Below are 21,102 nucleotides of genomic sequence, written 5' to 3' on the forward strand. Positions count from 1 at the left end.
TATTTATTTTATTACTCAGCTACTCTTTGTTCAAAGCCAAATCTGTTGTTGTGGAAGCAGGCTCATCAGACTGTTCAGATTATGAATTATTTTGGTCTGTTTCTGCTCTGTGAGTGATGTCATTTGTGTGGAACCCTGCTTTAAGTAGCAAATGGTTTTAAATCCTGTGCATGCAGTGGCTCAAACACCTAATATGCTTCTCTTCTCATACTGTTTCTTCATAGGATCTTTCTGAAAGGAACCTTGCATGATAGGAAATACAGGATGAAAATGTGATGGTTTAGGTTGAGTGAAAGAATACTTTTGCTTTCTAAATTAAGTTCTTATTTATGGTTTTAAATAGTTTCATGTCCTCTAATCACTTGTTTAAGCTATGTTAGCTTCTAAATGTTAATATTCATCATAGAAGCAAGAGCTTCTAGGGCTGAATCTTACTTTGCTTGCTCTGTAGTTTGGACTTCCCCTTTTGAAAGAGACCTGAGAATAAGGCTGCCTTCTCTATGAGCTAGTGGGGGTGGAGGAATCCACGACTGAAATCATACGTTGGTAATTGGAAGGCATTGTAATACTGTTGTCATAGTAACAATGGACTGGAGTGTGAGACAACAGGGCTTTTGTCAAAAGTGACTACAGAAAATGGTTTGGGACACTACCATAGCATATACAACTGCAGTGCTCCCTGGTGGACTTTGGCAGAAGGACACGAGGAAAATGGATAAATTTCCATATGTGAAGGATACCTCGTCAGTATGTGACATCTGTGTGCAGACAGGTCTTTTGGTATAGTGCAGTCTACAGGAGTTACTGTGTGCTGATGTTTTGTGTCTGTGCACATGTAGCTATGAGAGATGCCTTTTGAAGAAATCTGTCTGAGCAGTGTCAGTCACCCATGTGTACCCAACAAAGAAAGGTCTTGGAGTGCAAGGAACCTTGAAATGAGTGGATCACTGAAGTAAGGTGGAAGTACCCTACCACAGTTTTTTTTTTTCTTAAGAAAACCAGTGACTGAGCTGGATTAATCCTCAGGTTAAATCCTGTTCAGAAATAAAATCAACAGTAAACTTTTTAGAACAGCATGATGCTTTGTACAAATGGGGTGAAAAGAAGCCTTATTTCAACTGAGAAAGTCTCGTTTGCAGGGTTATGCCAATAAAATGTCTTATCTTTGTATCTGGAGCTAATGGTGCTGAAGGCTTGTAAAGCTTGTCATGTTACTGTATTGCTTATGGTCCTTAAGGCTATGGCTTGTATTATGGTATTTGTATTGCTAAATTTAACTGAAATTCAACCTCATGAAAACATTATATGATTTGAAAGCAGTCTGTCTTTCTGTTAGGTTTGAATTGTATTGACAGTTAATATGTTACAGCTATCTGTAGGTTTTAGACTTTTTCCCAGTCCTATTTCTTTTTCAAAATTCAAGGTATCAAGAAAACTACTTTTTCCGTGTTTGCTTGCTTGGCACAGGAGAATCTGTGGAGGACAAGAAAAGAGTAATTTCTTTTACGATGTTCCTTTACAAGTGTTTGTTAAATCTGATGATGTACTGTACTGAACTGTACTGTACTTAAATCTGTACTGATGTTAACTATTAGCAAATTGAGAGGGAGGGGAAGAGGAAGTTGCATATTATTCAGAACAGAGGAACAGAACAGATAGTCCTCTTGCAGACACAGAAACTGCTTTCAGATGTCCAATACTAGTTTAGAGCAGCTTTCTAAATATCTTGCAGAAATACTTAATCTTATGGGATTGTGCTTCTGATTACTGTAGCAATATCTACTTTTAGCTTCTCAGCGGAACCATGTGGTCTTAATGCAGTTCATATGTGGTTTATAAACAATCTCTAGATATTTGTGTAGATGTTAAAGCAAAAATGAGTGGGGCGAATTCCAGCAGAATTCTTGGATGTGTTCTTAGACTAATGGAAAATATTGATGAAAGTATTACTACAGGATATAAAGGTCTTGTTTGTAAAAATGTGTAGGCAATTAAATCTTTCTCATATAGTGAACAAAGGAAGCTGTCTTCTTTTTAATGATGTGGTCTTTCTGCCATGTAAAGCAAGTGTGCAAAATGAACTATGAGTGCTTGAAGCCTACTGAAAATACTGAGCACTCGCCTCTTGTTCCAGGTGGTCTTCACTTCAGCCTCTACAAATGCACCATGTTGCTTTGATGAAGGTATTTCTTTCTAGGAGGGGCTTAAGTGTCTGATGTGAATTGTGCTATTTGTGCTGCTGTGTGTAGAGTCTTCATGTTTTGCTGATGTCTTGTCCAAGCAAGCAGCACTGAGCAGTTTTTTGCTTAAGCACAGTGCTCTTGACCTAGCTATGGTGTTGGATACAGAACTCACTTGATGAGGGAACTGGCTGCAACAATTTGTTTTTATTTTCTTGATTGGGAGGTTAATACAAGAATGGCCCAGAACACAGGTGACCCAGGGAAAGAACCCACTCAGACTGATGTAACGTGCACCATTCCCTAACGTGAGATCTACAACACTAACGATATCTCACCTGACAGATTGACATTTTTGCAGTGTAGAATATTTGCTTGTCAAGGACCTAGTGCTAAATACATGAAGACTTGCACTGCTCTGTGTCAGTAGGGCATGGTGGTGAGCAGTTCTAGGACTGGAGAAAAAAAATGGATATAACTCTGGGCTTTAAAAATCTACAACCATGTTACTTTTACATAATAATGTGATCTAAGATAGTTGCTGGGGAAGTTTACAAGAGTGATATATATGGTACTGCTAGCTAGTCAGTTGTTACTAGACTTTTATGTGTGCTTGAACTTAGTGTGTTCTTAGCTTCCTCATTTTATATCATAAACAGAATTTTTCAGAATACTTCTGTCTTCTGGCTAATTCAGCTTTAGCCGCAATTTTTTAACTGATCAGCTTGGTATTCCTAAGATTTCAGGTGTTACTTGTGTTTCTTAAATATTTGGTGGCTATGTTGTGGACTAATAATGAGCTTACAAAATTAGTGCAAGGTTAAAATTTTATGCAAAATATACAAAAGTTATGTGTCGTGTTGGGATTTCTTTAATCTAAAGAGTTTGAGCTCTTAATCACATCAAAATGTCACTCTGTGTGTTCCATACGGTGTGTGACTAAGACACGATATGTGAGTTGTGTGCTGTTGAAAGCTGGTAGGCACTGAAATTCACCTCTGGAAAAGGCTGTACTTGTGGAATGTGATAGTTGTTTTGGGCTCTGGTGGTTGGGTTTTTTCCCTGTCTTGTGCTCACCTCACTGAATGGCGGGTTGAGAGCTGCTGCTAGGGCTTGAATCTCTTCAATCCATATTTCTTAAGATACTAAAAAGAGAAACAGTTTTTGATTATGCACATACCTTTTGCGTTTTGGAAAAACGGTAGATCCAGGACAGATTCTAAGAAACTTTTAAGATTCCTCTGTTGATGTTGCTTCACAAGGGTTAGATTTTGGTGCACTGGCAAATAATGCCTTCTGATAGCCACATAGCTAATTCCACATGCAATCTATAACTTGACCTCCACTAGGACTTTTTTCCCCCCGAACTTCACCTGGAAGAAATGGCTAGCATATGCCAGAGATGGGAATTCATCTTTGGTTTCTCTTAACTCTCTTCAATTCCTTTTCCTCTTAGGATACTGTATGTTGACCTGATTTGCCTCACAGACTGCTTGTGCTTTTCAAGGACTCTGAAAGCAGGGCTCCTAATCTGTTGCATGGGATGTCAGGATTATAGCTGACATTTATTTGAATAAAACTTGAAGTAGAAAGGTGAATTTGTTCAGAGAAAAGTGAAATTGGGACCAAGCAATGAAGACTTGTCCTTAAAGCAGCTTTCATCTTGGCATACAGATGAAAACATAAATTGCTCAGACAGTAGGGCAGCAATAAAGATTTCTAGCTGTTCAATAAATAGTATATTAAACCAAATGCTTAGAAACTTAAGTAGTTGCAGAATTGTTGCTTGCAAGGAAAAGGATTGTGATTTAGTTGTCGCATAGTGAGTCCTCAACCCATTCCATCTACAAATAGGCTAAATGTTTTTTGTTAGGTTTTTTTTGAAGCTTCTTTGATTAAAGGGTCTTCTGTTCAATTTTGCATGCTAACAACAAGTGAATTCCAGATGACTTTTTGAACACACTTAGGTGTGATTCTTAAGACCCTATGTGAAATTGCCACAAAATGAAACTTGGGAGGATCCTTCCGAACACCAGGAAACACTTTACCATCACAGCAACTAATCACAGGTTGCGCAGAGAGGTTGTAGAATTTCCTGCCTTGGAGATATTGAAAAGCTATCTGGACAGAGTCCTGGACAACTGGCTATAGGTGGCCCAGCTGCAGCAGGGAAGTTGTTCCAGATGATCTACAGAGGTCCCTTTGACCTTAACCATTCCATAATTCAGTGTGATTCCATGAAAAAGGAGTACATGTTCATGGTTCGTGACTGCAAATAAATGGGATTAAATAAATGCTTAGTGTACTGTCTTTCATTTCCTATTAGCTCAAAGAAAGTTTTCTGTTTGGTTGTTGGTTTTTTTGGTGACTGAAGCTTCTAGAGTTCTTACATTTTGCAGATTCATTGTGGAACTCCTGAAGTTTCCTTTATATTACACAGCTTTTTGTGCAGATAGTGTTCTTGGAGGAAGTGTTCTGGAATGAACACTTGCTGTCTCTGGCGTGATGCAAAAAAAGCCCAACAAACAAAACAACTGCAGTTACACTTCTAGAAGCTCCCCAGAAGACTTCATTCTGCATAACCTGCATATACTTTTGTCCTCATTGTTAGCTGAAATGAAAAATTTTAACTTGAAAAGTATTACATCCAAAAAAGGAAACAGGAATATTTACTTCATTAAGTTCAGGCAAGATCAAGGCTTTGAATTGCTGTTCATGTAGGCTGAGCAATCTACCAACTCTGGCTCTTTCTCTGAGGGTAGAAGGATATTATCAGCCTGCTGTGCTGCCTACAGGCTCTGGAACTTTCTTCATGTTCTTTCTTTCTATGCATATTTAATTAGAGGGAGGCAGAACTGGTGTACCGGGGAGCTTCCTACGCATAGAAAACTAGTCGTAGTTAAAATCACAGAATGGGTAAGGTTGGAAGGGACCGCTGGAGGTGATCCAGTCTGACCTCCCTGCTCAAACAGGGTTTCCTAGAGCATGTTGCTCAGGATTGTGTAACTCAGGAAGCACCTTCTTATGGGGACACAGTTGAAGGCAATCACTGGGGGAGGAAGGACCCTTTTAAAAAGGCGTCTTCTTCCACTGCTGAAAGAACTCTTACTGTTGCAATCATATCTTGTGGTTTTGGTTGTTTGGTTCAGATGCTTTCCCTCTACTTTACTTCAATTAGATAAATCTGATCTCTGGAACATCTACTGCCAATTGAATTCTAGAATGCATTGAAGTCTTTTGTAGTATGTTGAGAGGTAAGGTTGCAGTATGTGTATTTAGACTGGGAGTCAGGCTGTCTTGCTAAGACATTGAAACTTCATTCAGCAAAGTCTGAAAGTAAACAACGAAAAGACTGAGACAAAAGAGTCATTTTGAAAAATCAGAGTTTGCATGAAAACAGAATAAAGTCCTTTTAAAGTGATGCTTTGTAATATTCTTTTTGTCTAGATCCTTCTCCCTTCAAAACAAACAAGCGAAAAGTTGGTACTGGGAGACCTTGTTCGTGATGCTTCTTTGCTTTCCTATTGCTGCCTTGAAGCCTATTGTGAATTGCTCACTTAAGCTGAAGGAACGTGACCTCTGAGCATTGTCTCCATTTCATCTTTTACTGGACCTCTGCTCAATTTGGTATTGCATCCTATTACTGTAGGAACTGGTGCCATTTCTGTAGCACATGGATGCATGAGAACCTGCCTTTCAGAGATCAGATCTGTGTCTGTAAAGGGAGATGTTTGATATGGCTGTCCTCGACCCTGATGGACCAAATGGTCATTTCAGCTACAAAGCAAGAAATGCCTCTGCTAGGAGAACCATATTCCAAGCTGTCTGTGTGTATATTGATGCCCCCAGCAGCTGCTGCTATTGTTTATCTAACGACAAGGTAACGGAAGCGTGCAAGCAGTTCCTATGTTTTTATCTAGATTATGCCACATTTGGCCAAAGTACCCCTTTTTTTTTACTAGAGGTAGCTTTCTTCTACTTGGAAATAACCATTTAAACCATGTATTTGTATAAATTTTAAAACTCTGTATCTCCAAGAACTGACCTGCAGGATTACAATCGTAGCACGGTTGGAGTTGGAAGGGACCTTTAAAGATCATTTAGTTCACCTCCCCTGCCACAGGTAGGGATAATGTTACCTAGATCAGGTTGCTCAAAGCCCTGGGTAACCTCACCTTGAACACTTCTAGTGATGGATATCTACAACTTCTCTGGACAACCTGTTCCAGCCTATCAGAGGTTCAGGCAGATGCTGATAAAAGCTCTTTTGTAGCTTTTCCTTTGTCAACTGATGCAGTCACTCCATCAAAGAAGGCTACCAAATTAGTCAGACATGATTTGCTCTTTCTGTCTCTAAGCAACTCCCTATATTCCATATGTCTTCTGGGAGGATCTGTTCCATGATTTAACTGGGCATGGAGGTGAGGCTGCTTGGTTGGTAGTTCCCAAGGTTCTCCTTTTTACCTTTTTTAAAAATGGATGTGACATTTTCCTTTTTCCAGTCACTGGGGTTTTGCCTGACTGCCATGACTTCTCAGTTTTATTGGGCATGGCTCAGCATCAGCCAGTTCCCTCAGGACCCTGGGATACATCTCACTGGGTCCCATGGACTGATTAATGTTCAGGTATCTCAGAAGGTTTAATGGTCTTGAACCTTCAACCTTTAGTTTCCCTTATAATGGACATAATTCCATTCTACAGTCCCTGCCTTGAGGTTCAGGGAATTGAGAGATGTGGGAAGAGGGATTACTGTTGAAAACCAAGGTAAAAAAACTGTTGAGTACCTACCAGCCTTTCCATATCGGTTGTTACTAGTTCTCATGTCTTACTTATCAAGGGAGGTATGTTTACTTTAATCTTCCTTTTTCTAGCCAGTGTTCCTGTAGAAGCCCTTATTATTTTCATCCTCTGCCAAATTCAGCTCTAACTGTGCCTTAGTTTTCCTGATCCCATTTGTACACACCTGGGCAGCATCCCTCTAATCTCAGCCTATATGTCCCTGGTTCCTGTGCCTATGCATTTCCTTCTCATACTGTAGTTTGACCACGAGGTCCTTAGCATCTCCTGCTTTTCTTACTTGAGTTCTTACCTGTGGAATTGAGACCTCCTGATCTCTAAGAAAAATGTCCTTAAGGGGCAACCAGCTTTGTTCAGCTCCTTTGTCTCTCAGGGCACCTCCCCAGGGGGTCCCATCCATCAATTCATTAAACAACTGAGAGTGTCCTCTTGAAATTCGGAGTCCTTACTCTATTGTTTACCTGGTCCATACCCCTCATGCCACCAGGGCCTGACCACTGCAGCTCAGTCCACCACCAATCTTGACATCCCTAAATAGTTCATCTGTATTGGTAGGCAACAGGTCTAATAATGCCTCCCCTCTAATTGCACTGTCTGTCACCTGGATTAAGAAATTATCCTGAGCACACTACAAGAGTCTCCTAGACTGCTTATAGCTTACTGTGCCACTTTTCCAGCAGATGTCAGGGTGATTGAAGTCCCCCAGCAGGATCAGAGCCTGCAAGCATGACACCTCCTGTAGCTGAAATAAGAACTTCTATCAATAATCTCCCCTTGATCAGGTAGCCGGTAGTAAATACCAGCCGTGAGGTTTCCTTTGTTGGCTTGGCCCCTAATTTTTGCCCATAAGCTCTCAACTTGTTCATTCCTGTTTTTCCAAGGCAGCTCTCTAGAGCCAATCTGTTTTTTTATATTTTATTTTATTTTTACATGGAGAGTAACCACTTGCTTTTCCTTCCTTGTCTGTGCCTCCTGAACAGATTTTAGCTGTTGATTGCAGTGCTCCAGTTGTGTCATTCTTCCCACGATATATCAGTGATAGCAATTAGATCATAGCTTTTTCCAACTGCAAAGTGGCTTCCAGCTCCTCACGTTTGATACCCGTGCTGTGTTCATTGGTAGAGACACTTCAGCTGTGTCAGTGACCTTGTCACCTTCTTGGAGGACCATGCACTAATTCCTTTGAGGCATTTCACAGGTGTTTCCCCCTTGGTTCCTAATATATCAGCAGTCCCTGACTTTTTACTGTTGCTCAAAACTGTCAGTTTTTCCCCTCTACTTGTCTGCTGCTTTCTCCTGCTGTCAGAACTCTTATTTCTGTCTAGGCTATTGGACAACACCATTCTAATTCTCTTAAAAATGTTTTGTTTCAGCATAGTGGAGCCTAGCCTTGCTTTTGTAAGCTTTTGCTTCGTACTACTACAGTCGACGTATTTGTCTCTTGCTTTGTCTGGTCCCAACAAAGAACAAAATCAACATGCTGGTCCATTGGGAACAAACCCTTGTCTGGGAAACTGGGATGCCCTGAACAAGGGAAGTAGAGAAGGCAAAATGATGGGAAGTGCTTGCAGCTGACACTAACCCACCAGGGCTTTGGCTGGTAATGCTAGATATACTCTTAATTAGAAACACAAAATTTTCAACTCCTGTCACCAGCACGTGTCCCTGTACCATAGTTTCTTGTGCCACCCAGAGTATGCCATGTCATTGCATGAGGAAGTGGATTGGGCAAGTGATCACTTTTCTAATATACCTTGTTGCCTGACCAAACATTTGCAGCTGCCCAAAGCACAGGGGTGGGCGTGGTGATTCGGCCCGTGTGGTCTGAGTGAAACATTGCCCAGAGAGGTTGTGGAGTCTCCTTCTCTGAAGATGCTCAAAACCATCTGGACACAATCCTAAGTAAAGTGCTCTAGGGAACCCTGCTGGAGTAGAGAGGTTGGACCTGATGACCCACTGTGGTCCCCTTGAACCTGACCCATTCTGTGATTCTGTGAAACTATAGCCTGTGAAAGTACTGTTTTGCAGGGGAGCAGCTTTACAGTTCTTTGCAGTCCTTTTTTTTTTTTTTTCCTTTGCTATTGTAAAGGTGGGATAAAGGCTGAATGTTCTGCTTTTTGCTTGAAGAGTTGTCTGTTCTCATCGTACTAGAGATGCTCCTTATTCCCCTGAAGCTAGGTGGTTGGAGTCTCCTTACTTCCCTTCTAGCTAAGCACTGTTTTGCATGTCCCCTTTTTCCCAGGGGCGTTCTCTGCTTAGTGAGATCCTTAGCCTTTGCCTCAGAAAAAGCAGCTCTCAACCTGGAAAAGTCCACTCCAGTTTGTCACCTGAGCAATAAAACCCTATACAGCAACTCAGTAATGCAGGTCTTTGAAGTCTTCATCAGTTAACTGTCTGCAGACACCTTTGTTGCTGGAGATTCAGTTTTCTGCAACTTTTCCTTATCTGATCAGCCTGCACCCATGAGCATTTCTACTGTATTTCTCCCCAAATTCCCTTTGGGATTTAATTGCACCCTGCCCTTATTTTTCATTTTTGCTTCATGTTTGTCATTCTCCTAGCCAATGCATTCCTATCCTGTCCCTGATCTACCACCTGGCTGTCATGTCTTCTTACCAATGAACTAACTATCTGCAGTGCTCCTGGATAAGTCTGGTTATTGGCTCTACCCTATTCTGATTCTGAACTACATCCTTAGGTGTGCTTAGCCTCTCTTCTCCACAATCCTCTCTTCATTCAGCTTTGAAGGCTTTCACTATAGAGGGACAGTCAAGAGCATAGGACCTGCTTCTCTCTATTTTTTTTCCCCAACTCCTCTTGACTGAGCTGGCAGTAGTGTTTGAGGCCATGCATGTCATCAGGTCTAGTAGTGATACTTAAACCTTTAGAGCTGTTTGCAGCCTCTGTAGTGATACTGCCTCTCATGTTTTCACCTTGTAATTCCGATGGCTGATGAATATAGCCTTTTTCCTAATCACAAGGCCAAGTCTGGGTTTGCTTACAGAGGCAGAAGTTAATCAGTGATACAGTTGTGGTTAATGTTATTAACTGTATCTCATCTATTCAGTTTTATAAAGCTAAGAGTTGGGTGCTACAACTTTTGTTATATAGGGCCATTTAGCAAAAAGGCTTATGTATCTGGTTAACTTGCCAAAATGGAATTATGGACTCTCAGTTAAGGAAGTATAGTATCTAGGCAGAAAACTTGCTCTTGTAACAGAAGAAAAGCTTCAAAACCTCAGTGGTTTGATTTACATTTACAGGTAGCTAGGGGAGAAGATGCATTTAGCATTGGCTGAAAAAAATTATTGCTTTGGATTCCAGTGTGTTGTTTAGATGTTTTTGGAATGTGGAGGTGAATGAGCACATCATATTTCTCGTCAAGTATAAGTTGGAAACATGTCCTACAAGGGACTTGTACTGAGAGGTGTGTGTGTTCCTGGGACCTAAGGTTAGTGAGAGACTGGCCTGCCCCAAAGGTGTCCTTTAGGCAGATGGAAGATAGTGCCTATGTTGTAGGTGAAAAGCAGGCCTTATTCTTAGGCTGCTTTCTCTGTACCTTGATTCTTTGGGAGTAAGTAGATAAAGCTACAGTAAAATGGTTTGAAAAGGATCTTTGAAGCTCTTCTCCAGAAGTTGGAGTTTAAAAGGGGGAAGAAAAAATATATACTAAAGCTGGGATAGCTAGAAGGGACCACAAGCACAAGGCAATGGGACACAGTGATAAAAGAACAAGGGAGAGAAGAGGCAGTGGTAGAGCTGTGAGAAACACTGGAAATGTAATTAAAAGCAGTAGGCAGCTTTAAGTACAGATGCTTCTGGAAGGTTTACCTGTTGTTCCTGCATTTTTCACTCAGCAGTCAAAAGTTTGGATGTGCCCTTTTTTTCGTATTTGCATGCTTCTGATTCAAAACCAAATGTGAACTTTTCCATCAGCATTCCTGTAAGGATAGTCAGGAAGCTGTGGATGTTGGGCCTAGAGAAGTCATAACCGAACTATTCTGATCTTTGTGCCTAATATTGAAACAAATTTATTTTTTTCCCATTCTATTTATGTTTTTCAATCAAAAGTGTTTTCCTCTGGTGGACTTTTAACTGAGGCAGTATGAAGGAGGAGGGACTAAGTACTTGAGTGATGTTTTCTGTGTACAAAAACTTTTTTCTGTTACTTTAGATTTTAAAAACTTACTTGTCACTTGTTGATGTATAGCTGCCAGAGAAGTCTTTGCTATACCTTGTTGCTGAAAATGTGAAGGTTGAAACTGCTAAAAGTAGAAATGTTTGTTCTTGGTGGGTTTATAATTTGACAGCCAAGTGAGGTTGTGTTGGTTAACTTCACAGTTCAAAATACCTATGCCAGGAGGCTGTGAGCCAATTTTAGTTTTCATCCTGCTGTAGTGAGTTGGCAGTAATCTGAAATGATTAGTGGTTGTATTATATACTCTGTGCAATACAGTAACTTTTTTTTTTTTTTGTTAATGTGGGAAGAATATGGCCTTTCTTGTCTCTAGCACTGATCTGGTATAATAGCAGTGTAATTAAATAAGGCATTTCAGATGGTATGTGAAGATCAGAAACTGAAGTATTTTAGCAGTTACAGTGAGGATAAAAATACAGCTCTGAACCAGTCCATGTTTGTACTATAGTTAAACTTACAGGACTTTGATGTCCGTATGCAGTATGAAGATACAGTAAAAAGAAGAGCTTCTTTATACTCTTTGGACAAAGTGGTCTGTAGAATAGGCAGGGATAGCCAGGTAATGGTATTGCTAGATCATTAAGGATGCTGCCTGCAGTACAGAAAAATACACCCCAATGTCCCCATTGTCAGGAGGAAATAAAACAGCATATCCAAATATGGTAATTAACAAAGTTCCAGGAGTTAATTTTTGTGCACAGCATCCTTACACTTGCCTGTTAACAGCAGTTTCTTAACGTAAGCTATTTGCACATTCCCTTTTCAGGCCACTCAGAAACCGTCCTCTAAAACCAGTGTGCAGTGTTTGAAATCCAAAATAGCTACAATTAGTTAGAATGGCTTGTTCTGCTGTGTTTCTTTATAGAAGGAATGTTTTTTTCCACACGGGAGATCTGTCTTGACATTTTTACACATCCCTAGTGTACTGAAAAGGAAATTTAGAGAGACACACTGTGTCTAGATCTCAAATACCCTGTGGTTAGAGGAGACTTTGTGTTGGGCTAAAGTGTTAAAGGTTTTGAACATGCAGGAGAACATTCAATTAGAAGCTACCTGTGGTTTGCCAGGTATAGAAGTACAGCTGTGTTACAGCGATAGGCTAAACATCAAATGCCGGATTTCTCTCATTAATTCTTGTTGATGACAACATTGCTCACTGGGATACTCTTGTGTGAGATTATGTACTTAAAAAGTATGGAAAGGTTAGAATCAAATAGTCAGTAGAGGAAATGCAAGAGTAAGATTGCTTTTGTGACCTGAGTTTTCTTCCTTTATTCATATGCATTCTAATACGGTCTTTATTTATATGATTGGTTTCTTCTCTCAAGATGCCATTGCCTTCATTTCACAGGGTTTCTAGGGCTGAATCTGTAGGACCATACCCTTGGCTGTTGGAGAAGCTGGAAGCGTTATGGCAAGTGGGATGAGTGATTGCAGAGACAAGAAGGATAAGTCTCATAGTTACAACAATTGACTTCTGATAGGTTCTTTTCCTGAACTTAGTTTGACCACTTTAAGTGTATATTCCACAGGCTGTCAGTAATTCAAGGTGTTTGCAGGCAACCAGCTTAAGTCTTTTTAGTAAATTTTTAATGTATTCGTCTAGGGTTTTAAAAAACTAATTTACACAGAAATTGTATGTTGTAAGCCATGCCCAAACCCTTCATGGTTCATTAGCATGTATGAACAGGTTACACAGACTGCATAATCCTTTGTCATTTTAGCCAGGAGAGGAGCTGAAAGCAGTACTGTGGTGTCGTAGCAGGGAGGTGCTCTTGGTTTGTTTGCTCAGGACTGAAGAATGAAGAGACTTGAAAACATGTACTTCAGTTTTAACACTGGGCTCAGGCACTTGCAGATCCCTTTGAGATTTATACGCCTGTTACCTCTTGTTTTTCAAATCACCTTTCTTGCCCTAACCTACCTCAACTTGGCTTCACATGCTAGCCCAAACCTCCAAACCGTGGTCAGATCCCAGTCATTCCTCTCTTCTGGTCTTTCTTCATGGACTCTTTATCTGAGCTATTATCTTTTCCCCTGCCACATCTTCTTTTTCAGTTTTCTCCCCCAGCTCTTTGTCTCAGGCCTTTTGGTGTGTGAATCCTTCTTTGCTTTCTCATCCAGCACTGTGCTATTTCATCATTTTGTACTAGCTGCTTTCTCTTGATAGACACTTAGTTGCTGGTACCCTCTTTTAGGGTCCTACTCTTACCCTGATGCCTCTTGGGACAAATGGCTTCCCTCTCCCCAGGTATATAAATTCACTAGTAGGGTCCAAGAGAATAGAGACAGAATATACTGAGTCTGTCTCTCCATACTTAGTTCCTGTACTTTCTACTGTCCTGTTTGCCTCTTCCTGCTGGAGTGTGCCTGACTGGCTTGAGAGGCTGGCTCAGTCTCAAACCTGTCTGTGAGTAAGATCTCGAAGGGGGTGGTAGCATGTATGGCACAGATGGTATCTTCAGAAACGTAGGTGCCAGAGCCTAACAAGATTCTGTAAGCACATGCTAGCTGTTTTTTTCCCCATTTTGATGTTTTTGTCTTGACGTGGGGGGAAAAAACCCACCACCAAAAAAAAACCAGCAAAGCCCAATCTTCCTACTTGAGTCTTCTTTCAAAAACATCAGACAAAGCATAAAATAAGTCAATTTACTTCACTGAAACACCAAACTTCTCAAAAAATTCAGCTTAGGGGCAAGCATGTAGCATTGCATCCTGTAAGCTAAAATATATGAAATTTGGCAATCTTAAAAGAATTTACAATCAGAAATGTATAAGAAAAGAGGTTTGAATAAAAACAATACTACCAGTTAAATTTTTAATTTAGAAAAAAGTATATTTCTGACAAGTGTTTTGCTGATTAAAGTGAAATATATATACATATATATACAATATAATATCAGTAATTACTTTGTTCTGAATTGGTTATGTTTTTTTCCTGCAGAATCCTGTCTATGAAGTGCAAGTTTTTGCACCCTTAGTTACAAAAAGTGTTTGCAAGTATTTCTTTGTCTTGACTTCTTCAGTCCCTCTATATCTCAACAGATGTATTTATAAGAGTAACCATAAATATCTGCTGGTTTTTATTACTTGTCTCCTTCACCTTGGGTCTCTGTGTATTGTCCTGTTTTTCACACTGGTGCAGAATTAGTGCGTAGCTGTTGCTCTGAATTTGTAGTATGTTGTGCTTATTTTGCATGACATTTGCACCCTTTTTGTCAGCCCTCTAATGTTCCCATGGGCTTTGTTTTCCAGTTCTGTAGGAAATGCATTGATATTGAGATGGTGATCTGAATTTCTTTATATTGTTTCTGATCAAAAGAGTTTACAGGTGAAATACTGTTTTTTTTAAATGAGATTTTCTAGTTGATGATAATTTACTGTATCAGTGCCTTCCTATCCATAAGGCTGCATATTGCATTCTAAGTATTTTTATGTACTTGAACTTTTATGTGTTTATAGGCTTAGTAGGGACAAGAAACACCAGTGAGAATAATAGCCCCTGAACATCCAGTCTGCAGGGTACCAGGTTACACATCTTACTTTATTTGTTACAGTTTTTGAAGGTGAGCCAGCGTGCCATGGTTAAGATTTTCTGCGCAAGTGATGAGCCACTGGAAGACTGGGGTATTACTGATTTACAGAGGTGGAGTGACTTGAGATATTCAGCAGGAAAAGGAGCAGGAGTGGTAACAAGCAGCAGTAGTGGTAGTAAAGGCAGAAGCAGGTTCCTCAGCAGACTTCCCAGTGTGAGTCAGTGACTGCACAGCATACCAGCTATAGCTGTCAGGAGGAACCCAAACCCGAGTATCGCAAGAGATTCAGGGTTTATGTTTACCATGCGAAGTCATGTGGTCTTACTATATCTTAACTTGCCAACTTAGCCTTAGTCCAGAGAAGATCCTTTGCTGCAGTGCTTAAAAAAAAAAAAAAAAAAAAAAAAAAAGAAAAGAGGAAAAAAAGAGAGAGAGAAAAAAAAACAGAAGGAAAAATAAAGAAAACTGCGCAATGTGTGTTTATGCCTACATCATGCCGAGGAGACACTTAACAGTAAATAACCTGTGTATACCTGAGGTAAGATACTGTTTCTGCTTTCCCTGCACAGTGCTGCTGCAGCACGGAGCTGATCCAAACATTCGGAACACCGATGGGAAATCTGCACTGGATCTGGCAGACCCTTCAGCAAAAGCTGTACTCACGGGTAAGATGCATACATCTCTCAGCAGCGTTACCTGTAGTTCATTTTGTGTGTATAAGTTCAGCTTCCTAAGAGCCTTCTGCCTTTTCAGGTTTTCTGTTGTGTAAGAGCATTTTAAAACTGTCTTTTACCAGGTTTCGTGTTGATGTAACTGTCATTAATCTGCTGTGGTGCTATAGGTTTGCTTATTCTACTTATGCTAATGCTGTAATTTTCTATTGTAACATCATTCATTATTTACTGTGTTTCTCTGTTTTTTTTTTCTTTTTAATTGATACCCAATAAACAGATTGAATAGGAGCCCCTAACCCTTTAAAAAAACCCAAAAATCAGGTCAATTGTTTTAAGACCTTCACTGTTGAGCAAGCAAGGACGTTTGTGTAACTATAAAAGTACCTGTGATCTGAAAGACAACCTGCTACTGATTGCAGAGATCAATAGTTACATTATATTTTGCTGCAGATTCACATGCTACCCTTTCCTTCCTCTTCTTCATTAGTCATTTTGGGTAGAACCCTTTCTCATCCATCAATTTTTTTCCTTTTTAGAGACTATTAGCTGCAAAACAATGTTTCATGAAAATATCCTAGAGATATAACTTTGTTTTTACAGAGCTTTGATTTTTTTATAAATTAACTGTTGTAGCATACCAGTAATCATGAAAAGTATAATATAGTAGCCTGTCAAATTTATTTCAAGAAATACATGGTCCTCTGTGCTGATTTTGACATCTAGGAAATAATGTTTAGAACAAAATGATATTGGATTTTAAAATATATACAATTAGATTTATAGAGAGGGATTCAGCAACTGAGGTTCATTTGAAGAAATAGTTGTTTTTCTTTTGCCTTTATTTTCCCTAGTGTCTCTCTCTCTCTCTTTTTATTGACAACTTAATTTATAGGTTATATGCTATGCAACACCCATATTCTTTCTTCAGATTGTGTTCAGAGCACACCAGCTCCCTTCACTTTGTCAGGAACATTTCCTCATCTTCTTTTTTCAGTGCGCTGACTGCTATACATAATTATCTACAGCGCTGCAGTGATTTGAGTGCCTTTGGAACAGTGTACTTTAAATACATGTGATTTACTTTAATTACTCAGTGTCAAGTTTAAACACGTTCCTACAGTGTTAACACTAGTATTAGCTGTGCTAAGCAGGTTAATCTGACTTTTGGCTGTTAATGGGTACAGTTGTACAGATGCTGAAGATAGAGAGGGCACCAGGGAGTCAAGGTACCTCAAAGGTATCAATGGATATATGACATTTAGTTGTGGGCAACTTGACATACCTACAGTTTGGGGGTTCCAGGCTTCAAGCTGCTCTTCAGGCTATGCAACTTCAGAGAGTAGTAGAAGATTAGGAAGGTCTGTGGTGGTGGTTTCATGTCTGCTCCACTGAGTTCTCTGGGCACTAGACTAGCTTGTGCTTTAGGCAGTGGAGAGGGCAATGTGTCATAGCAAACAAGTGGAGGTAGGTTAGAAGCAGCCTCTGAGAACATCCTGCCAAATGCAGCAAGAGCCCTGTGTCCCTGTCCCTGTCCCCGCCCCTAATGCCTCGCACAAGAGTATCCAGGGACCGCAGGCTTCTGCAACCTGCTATATTACCAGGTTGTGCATGTAGACACACATGCACAGAGCCACTTCTGTTGCTATATAAGTGTTTAGTTGTTCATAAAAAGATGTCATTTTTGTACATGTTTATTCTTCCCAGCAAGAAAATCAGCATTTGGTTTTATCTGCTTTGTCCTCAAGGTGGCTCTTGGCTACACTGGGCTCTCTGTGCTGTGCACCTGAATTCCAAGCTGTGCAAACAGGGTTTGGCTCCAGCTGTAGCTGCTGTATGATGCATGGTAACTGAAAGCTGACACTGGATGCCATTTAAATAGAAACTAGCCATTAAGAGCTGTATTTTTCTGGGTGCTGCCCTCCTTTCTAGTATCTCTGTTAGGCTGCGATTTCTCATGCATTTTCCACATGTTATAACCTTCCGATCTTGCTTCATCCCTCTGGAAAAAAGGGGTCTTAAGGGATTTCTTAGGATCTATCTGGCTGGGGATAATCTTTAGCTACAGCAGTACTTTGCAATTAGGTGCATCAGAACTTAAAGGTATTACTGGATTAAGGATGAGTAGGATATATTAACTTAATTTTCAGTATTTAATATTGAATAGTGGGATTTTAGAAATGCTCATATTTAGAGCTTTTAGAAGTGGAGTGATCCTGAAAGCAGTCTGTAATTTGTTACTGTATTTGCATCTTTAAGCAGCATAAGTGTCAAGGTTGTTTTCATTATGTTATTTTTGGGTTCCTTTTTCTAACTGTGTCTATCACAGAATGTCCTGGGTTGGAAGGGATGTTAAAGATCATCTAGTTCTAGCCCCCCTGCTATGGACAGGGACACCTCTCACTAAATCAGGTTGCTCAGAGCTCCATCCAGCCTGGCCTCGAACACTTCCAGGAACAGGGCATCCACAACCTCTCTGAGCAACCTATTCCAATGCCTCACCATCCTCACAGTAAAGAATTTCTTCCTAACGTCTAATCTAAACCTGCTCTCAGTTTGAATCTGTTCTCCCTTGTCCTATCACTACATGCTCTTGTAAAAAGTCTCTCTCCATCTTTCTTGTAGGCTCCCTTCAGATACAGGAAGGCCACAATTAGGTCACTCCAAAGCCGCCTCCTCTCCAGGCTAAACAGTTCCAATTCTCTTAGTCTTTCCTCTTAGGAAGTATAATAGACCATATAACCATAACAGACTTTTCCACATTGCTGCTGTATTGATTGTTGAAGAACAAGGTTCCTCTTAAAACTTTTTGACCAAATATTTGCATAAGTTCATGCATCTGTGTTAATTGCTTTGCAAATGAACTGTGATTATAGTCTCCCTTTGACCTCCAACACAGCAAAAGTGAACAGAAAACTTGTAGGTAATTGATTAAATCTTTTAAATTTTACAAAGAATTGTGTATATGTTTTAAAAGGGACATTCTTGCTGCATAAAAATAATTTCTGCTGTTCCAGCAGCAGATGCTGAATCCACAATGACTTGTTCTTTTCTGTCTTCCAGTCTAGAATAATGTATACTGTCTTTTTCACCTGAATTACAGAAAGGATATATAATGCAGTAGTTTCTGGGATGACTTCCAGCCATTTCCCTGCAACATCCTCTTAAAAATATGTAGTTTGTAAAGAATACATAATGCAAAGGAAGGGCTAGTATTTTGATGGAAATGGACTTTGAAAATTTCTTTGTAGATTAAAGTGCATTTTATAGAAATTAAATACCCAGTACCAGCTTCTTAAAGAACAAAAGTTACATAATTGAGGAATCTGCTTCTTAGAAAGCAGTCTGTTTTTCCCCTTCTGCAGGATAAGCAGCATTTGTGTGAGCTAACCACTTCATGATTGAGAGGGTGAATATTTTGTTTCTTTTTCCTTAGCATCCCTTACTGTTCCTGAATCATGTTGCCAGAAAAAGGGTTGTAATCCTCTTTTCCTCTAGGCTGAAGTGGTGGTACAGAGTCCAAAAACATATAAGAACATATAAGAACCAGAGCTGTTAAACACATCAGATGAATATCCTAGTTAATTTTATTTTAGCTTAATTGCCTTTGGAGTGTGTGGTTTCTGAGGTGGGGACTCGTCTGTGTTGCTGTACATAGCACTGTGGGACTCCCATCCAGAACAGGGCCTTTTGGGAGCTTTTACAAGTCATATTAGTCTTCATTATTCTCTCACACTGATTGTTACCTCTTTAAACATTAACATCCTTTTATATCTTTCTTGTATAGTGCATGAAGAGCCAATAATATCGTGAATGATTTATGCGAATTATTTTTTCTGTTTTTTTTTTTTTTTTCACACAGTGATGCTTTTTTGCTATGTCTTCCCCATATTATCTGCTATTCAGAAATGCTTTCTCTATGTGAATGGCCAGTCTTTGTACTTGAGCAGTTTCCAAAGCTGTTAGCAGGACCTGAAGGCATTTTTGTTGGATAATATATTTTTGACTGCTCCATGCCACTGTTTTGTGAGATTGGTTTTTGTTGATCTCAAGAATTACTCCCTTGAAACAGATCAAAATCAAAGAAGTCTGGAAACTGCTGCATCTCCAGATAAAAGGAAGATTTCTTGTGTAAGAAATAATGTCTTATTTGTTAATAGAATCAATTTTCAAAGTTAAATAAGACTCCGATCTTCCTACTTACTATGGAAATGATATCATTTACAAACAAAGTGTGTCAGGTCCTACTGAGCATTTCTCACTTGTGTTTTTAGGATGTGAAGGACAGCTTGATGAGTGGAAGTACAACTGGGCTAAGGTTACCAGAGGTGTTACTGAGGATTCATGTTTTCATCTATTTGTCATGTCAACTTTTTAATTTAAGTAGGGTGCATAGTTCATTTATTGACATATATTTGCACAATTTTTTTTAAGTGAACTGCCATTTATGGATAATTTACCTGCAAGGCAGGGGAAGATCTGATATTTCACCATAATAAGTTTACTGAACTTTAAAGAACGGAAAATGGATTCTAGGTACAACTCAGGCGTTTTAAAATTAGGAGGAAGAGAAGAAATTATTTTAGTTTGAGTTTATTTTGACTTTTTTTGACACTTCTGCAGCTTGACTGTCTCAAATCCTGAACTGTTTCCTTCTGGGTTATGGTTATTTCCTTTCAGGTACTCGTAGGATATTGAAGGCCTTCTCAATAGACAATAGCACTTCATTTTGGGAAGTGCCAACCTCCTCCTCCTTTCTTTTAATTGATCTAATTCTTACGTAGTGTATGTTGAAATCAGATAATTTGCACAAGATTTAGCTTCCACCTTTAAGAAACAGTGTAATGAACACCTGTACAAAAGGAGAAGTGTTTTCATGGTAAGGGAGGGCAGGTGCTGCTAGAATGGTTTGGGCTACCCCTGTGTATGGGTCATTGTTCTTTCTGACAGCGGCACTGGGATCTGCTGCCTTAGAGAAAAGAGCAAGAAATCCAGAGCAGTTGGGGTATCCGTGCCCTGCAGAAAACTTTTGCCTTATTTCGTATAAGTTCTTGACATACATCCTGAAGCAAGAGGTCTGAAGGGCCTCTTCCAACACTTGCTTGAGCTTTGAATGTATGTTTTTGTGATTGTTACTTGTTTAGCATTCAGGTAGGTTTACTCTTCCTTTTTACCAAGACCTAACAGAAGGAAACAAACAGTGAACTCTAATTCACTGGTATGAGTGTCACGTTGTGCTTTTACATTTGGAGTCCATCGTGGTGCTTTACATCTACCTTCTGGAGAATTATGAGGAGTATCAGCTTTCTTTTAGGAATGCTCTTCCAGTCTTTGGAAAGATGTGGGCAAAAGGAGCTGTGGCACAGACCTAGAACAAAGTCTACCACTTCAGTGGCCCTCATCTAGAAGCTCTAACTCTATGGATTTATAAATCTTCTGTTTTTAGAGAATATTATAATGATTACTATCTTGGTATATTTATAAATATATATTTTTAAAAAATCTTATTTCTTGTTTGGCCTAGTTCCCACTTGCTTCTTTGAAAGAAGTGCACAGGTTGCTTAGTAAGCCAGGAGTGAAATGCCTTCCTTTCCCAGTTCTGAAATAGTCATGTTTCAGTTCTTCACATTTCCTTTTTTTCAGTTTGAGAGGAAAGAGGAAGAAACAGTCCTCTCTTTGTTCTAGATGCTGTGCCATGCTTAGTGTGCACTTCTGCTGTG

General features: G+C 39.7%; 1 protein-coding gene and 1 long non-coding RNA gene across 4 annotated transcripts in view; both read left to right on the top strand.

The window, feature by feature from the left end:
* Positions 1-21,102, top strand: part of TNKS (tankyrase) — a 137,940-nt gene that overhangs the window by 18,246 nt on the left and 98,592 nt on the right. For both annotated transcript variants that reach the window (XM_051790678.1, XM_051790677.1), the window contains exon 3: positions 15,281-15,376. In XM_051790678.1, coding sequence (XP_051646638.1) covers positions 15,281-15,376 — 96 coding nt within the window. The remainder of the gene's footprint in view (positions 1-15,280; positions 15,377-21,102) is intronic.
* On the top strand, positions 236-4,969 carry LOC127472442 (uncharacterized). Of its 2 annotated transcripts, XR_007905006.1 has the most exons (4): positions 242-747; positions 840-952; positions 2,135-2,183; positions 3,637-4,969. It is a non-coding gene; the product is annotated as an uncharacterized LOC127472442 (long non-coding RNA). The 2 variants fall into 2 exon arrangements; XR_007905007.1 differs by lacking the exon at positions 2,135-2,183 and having other exon boundaries at positions 236-747; positions 3,637-4,967.

Source organism: Manacus candei, unplaced genomic scaffold (assembly GCF_025592945.1).
Source record: "Manacus candei isolate 608988 ecotype Guabito, Panama unplaced genomic scaffold, ASM2559294v1 h1tg000028l, whole genome shotgun sequence".
In the NCBI taxonomy this organism is placed as follows: Eukaryota; Metazoa; Chordata; class Aves; order Passeriformes; family Pipridae; genus Manacus; species Manacus candei.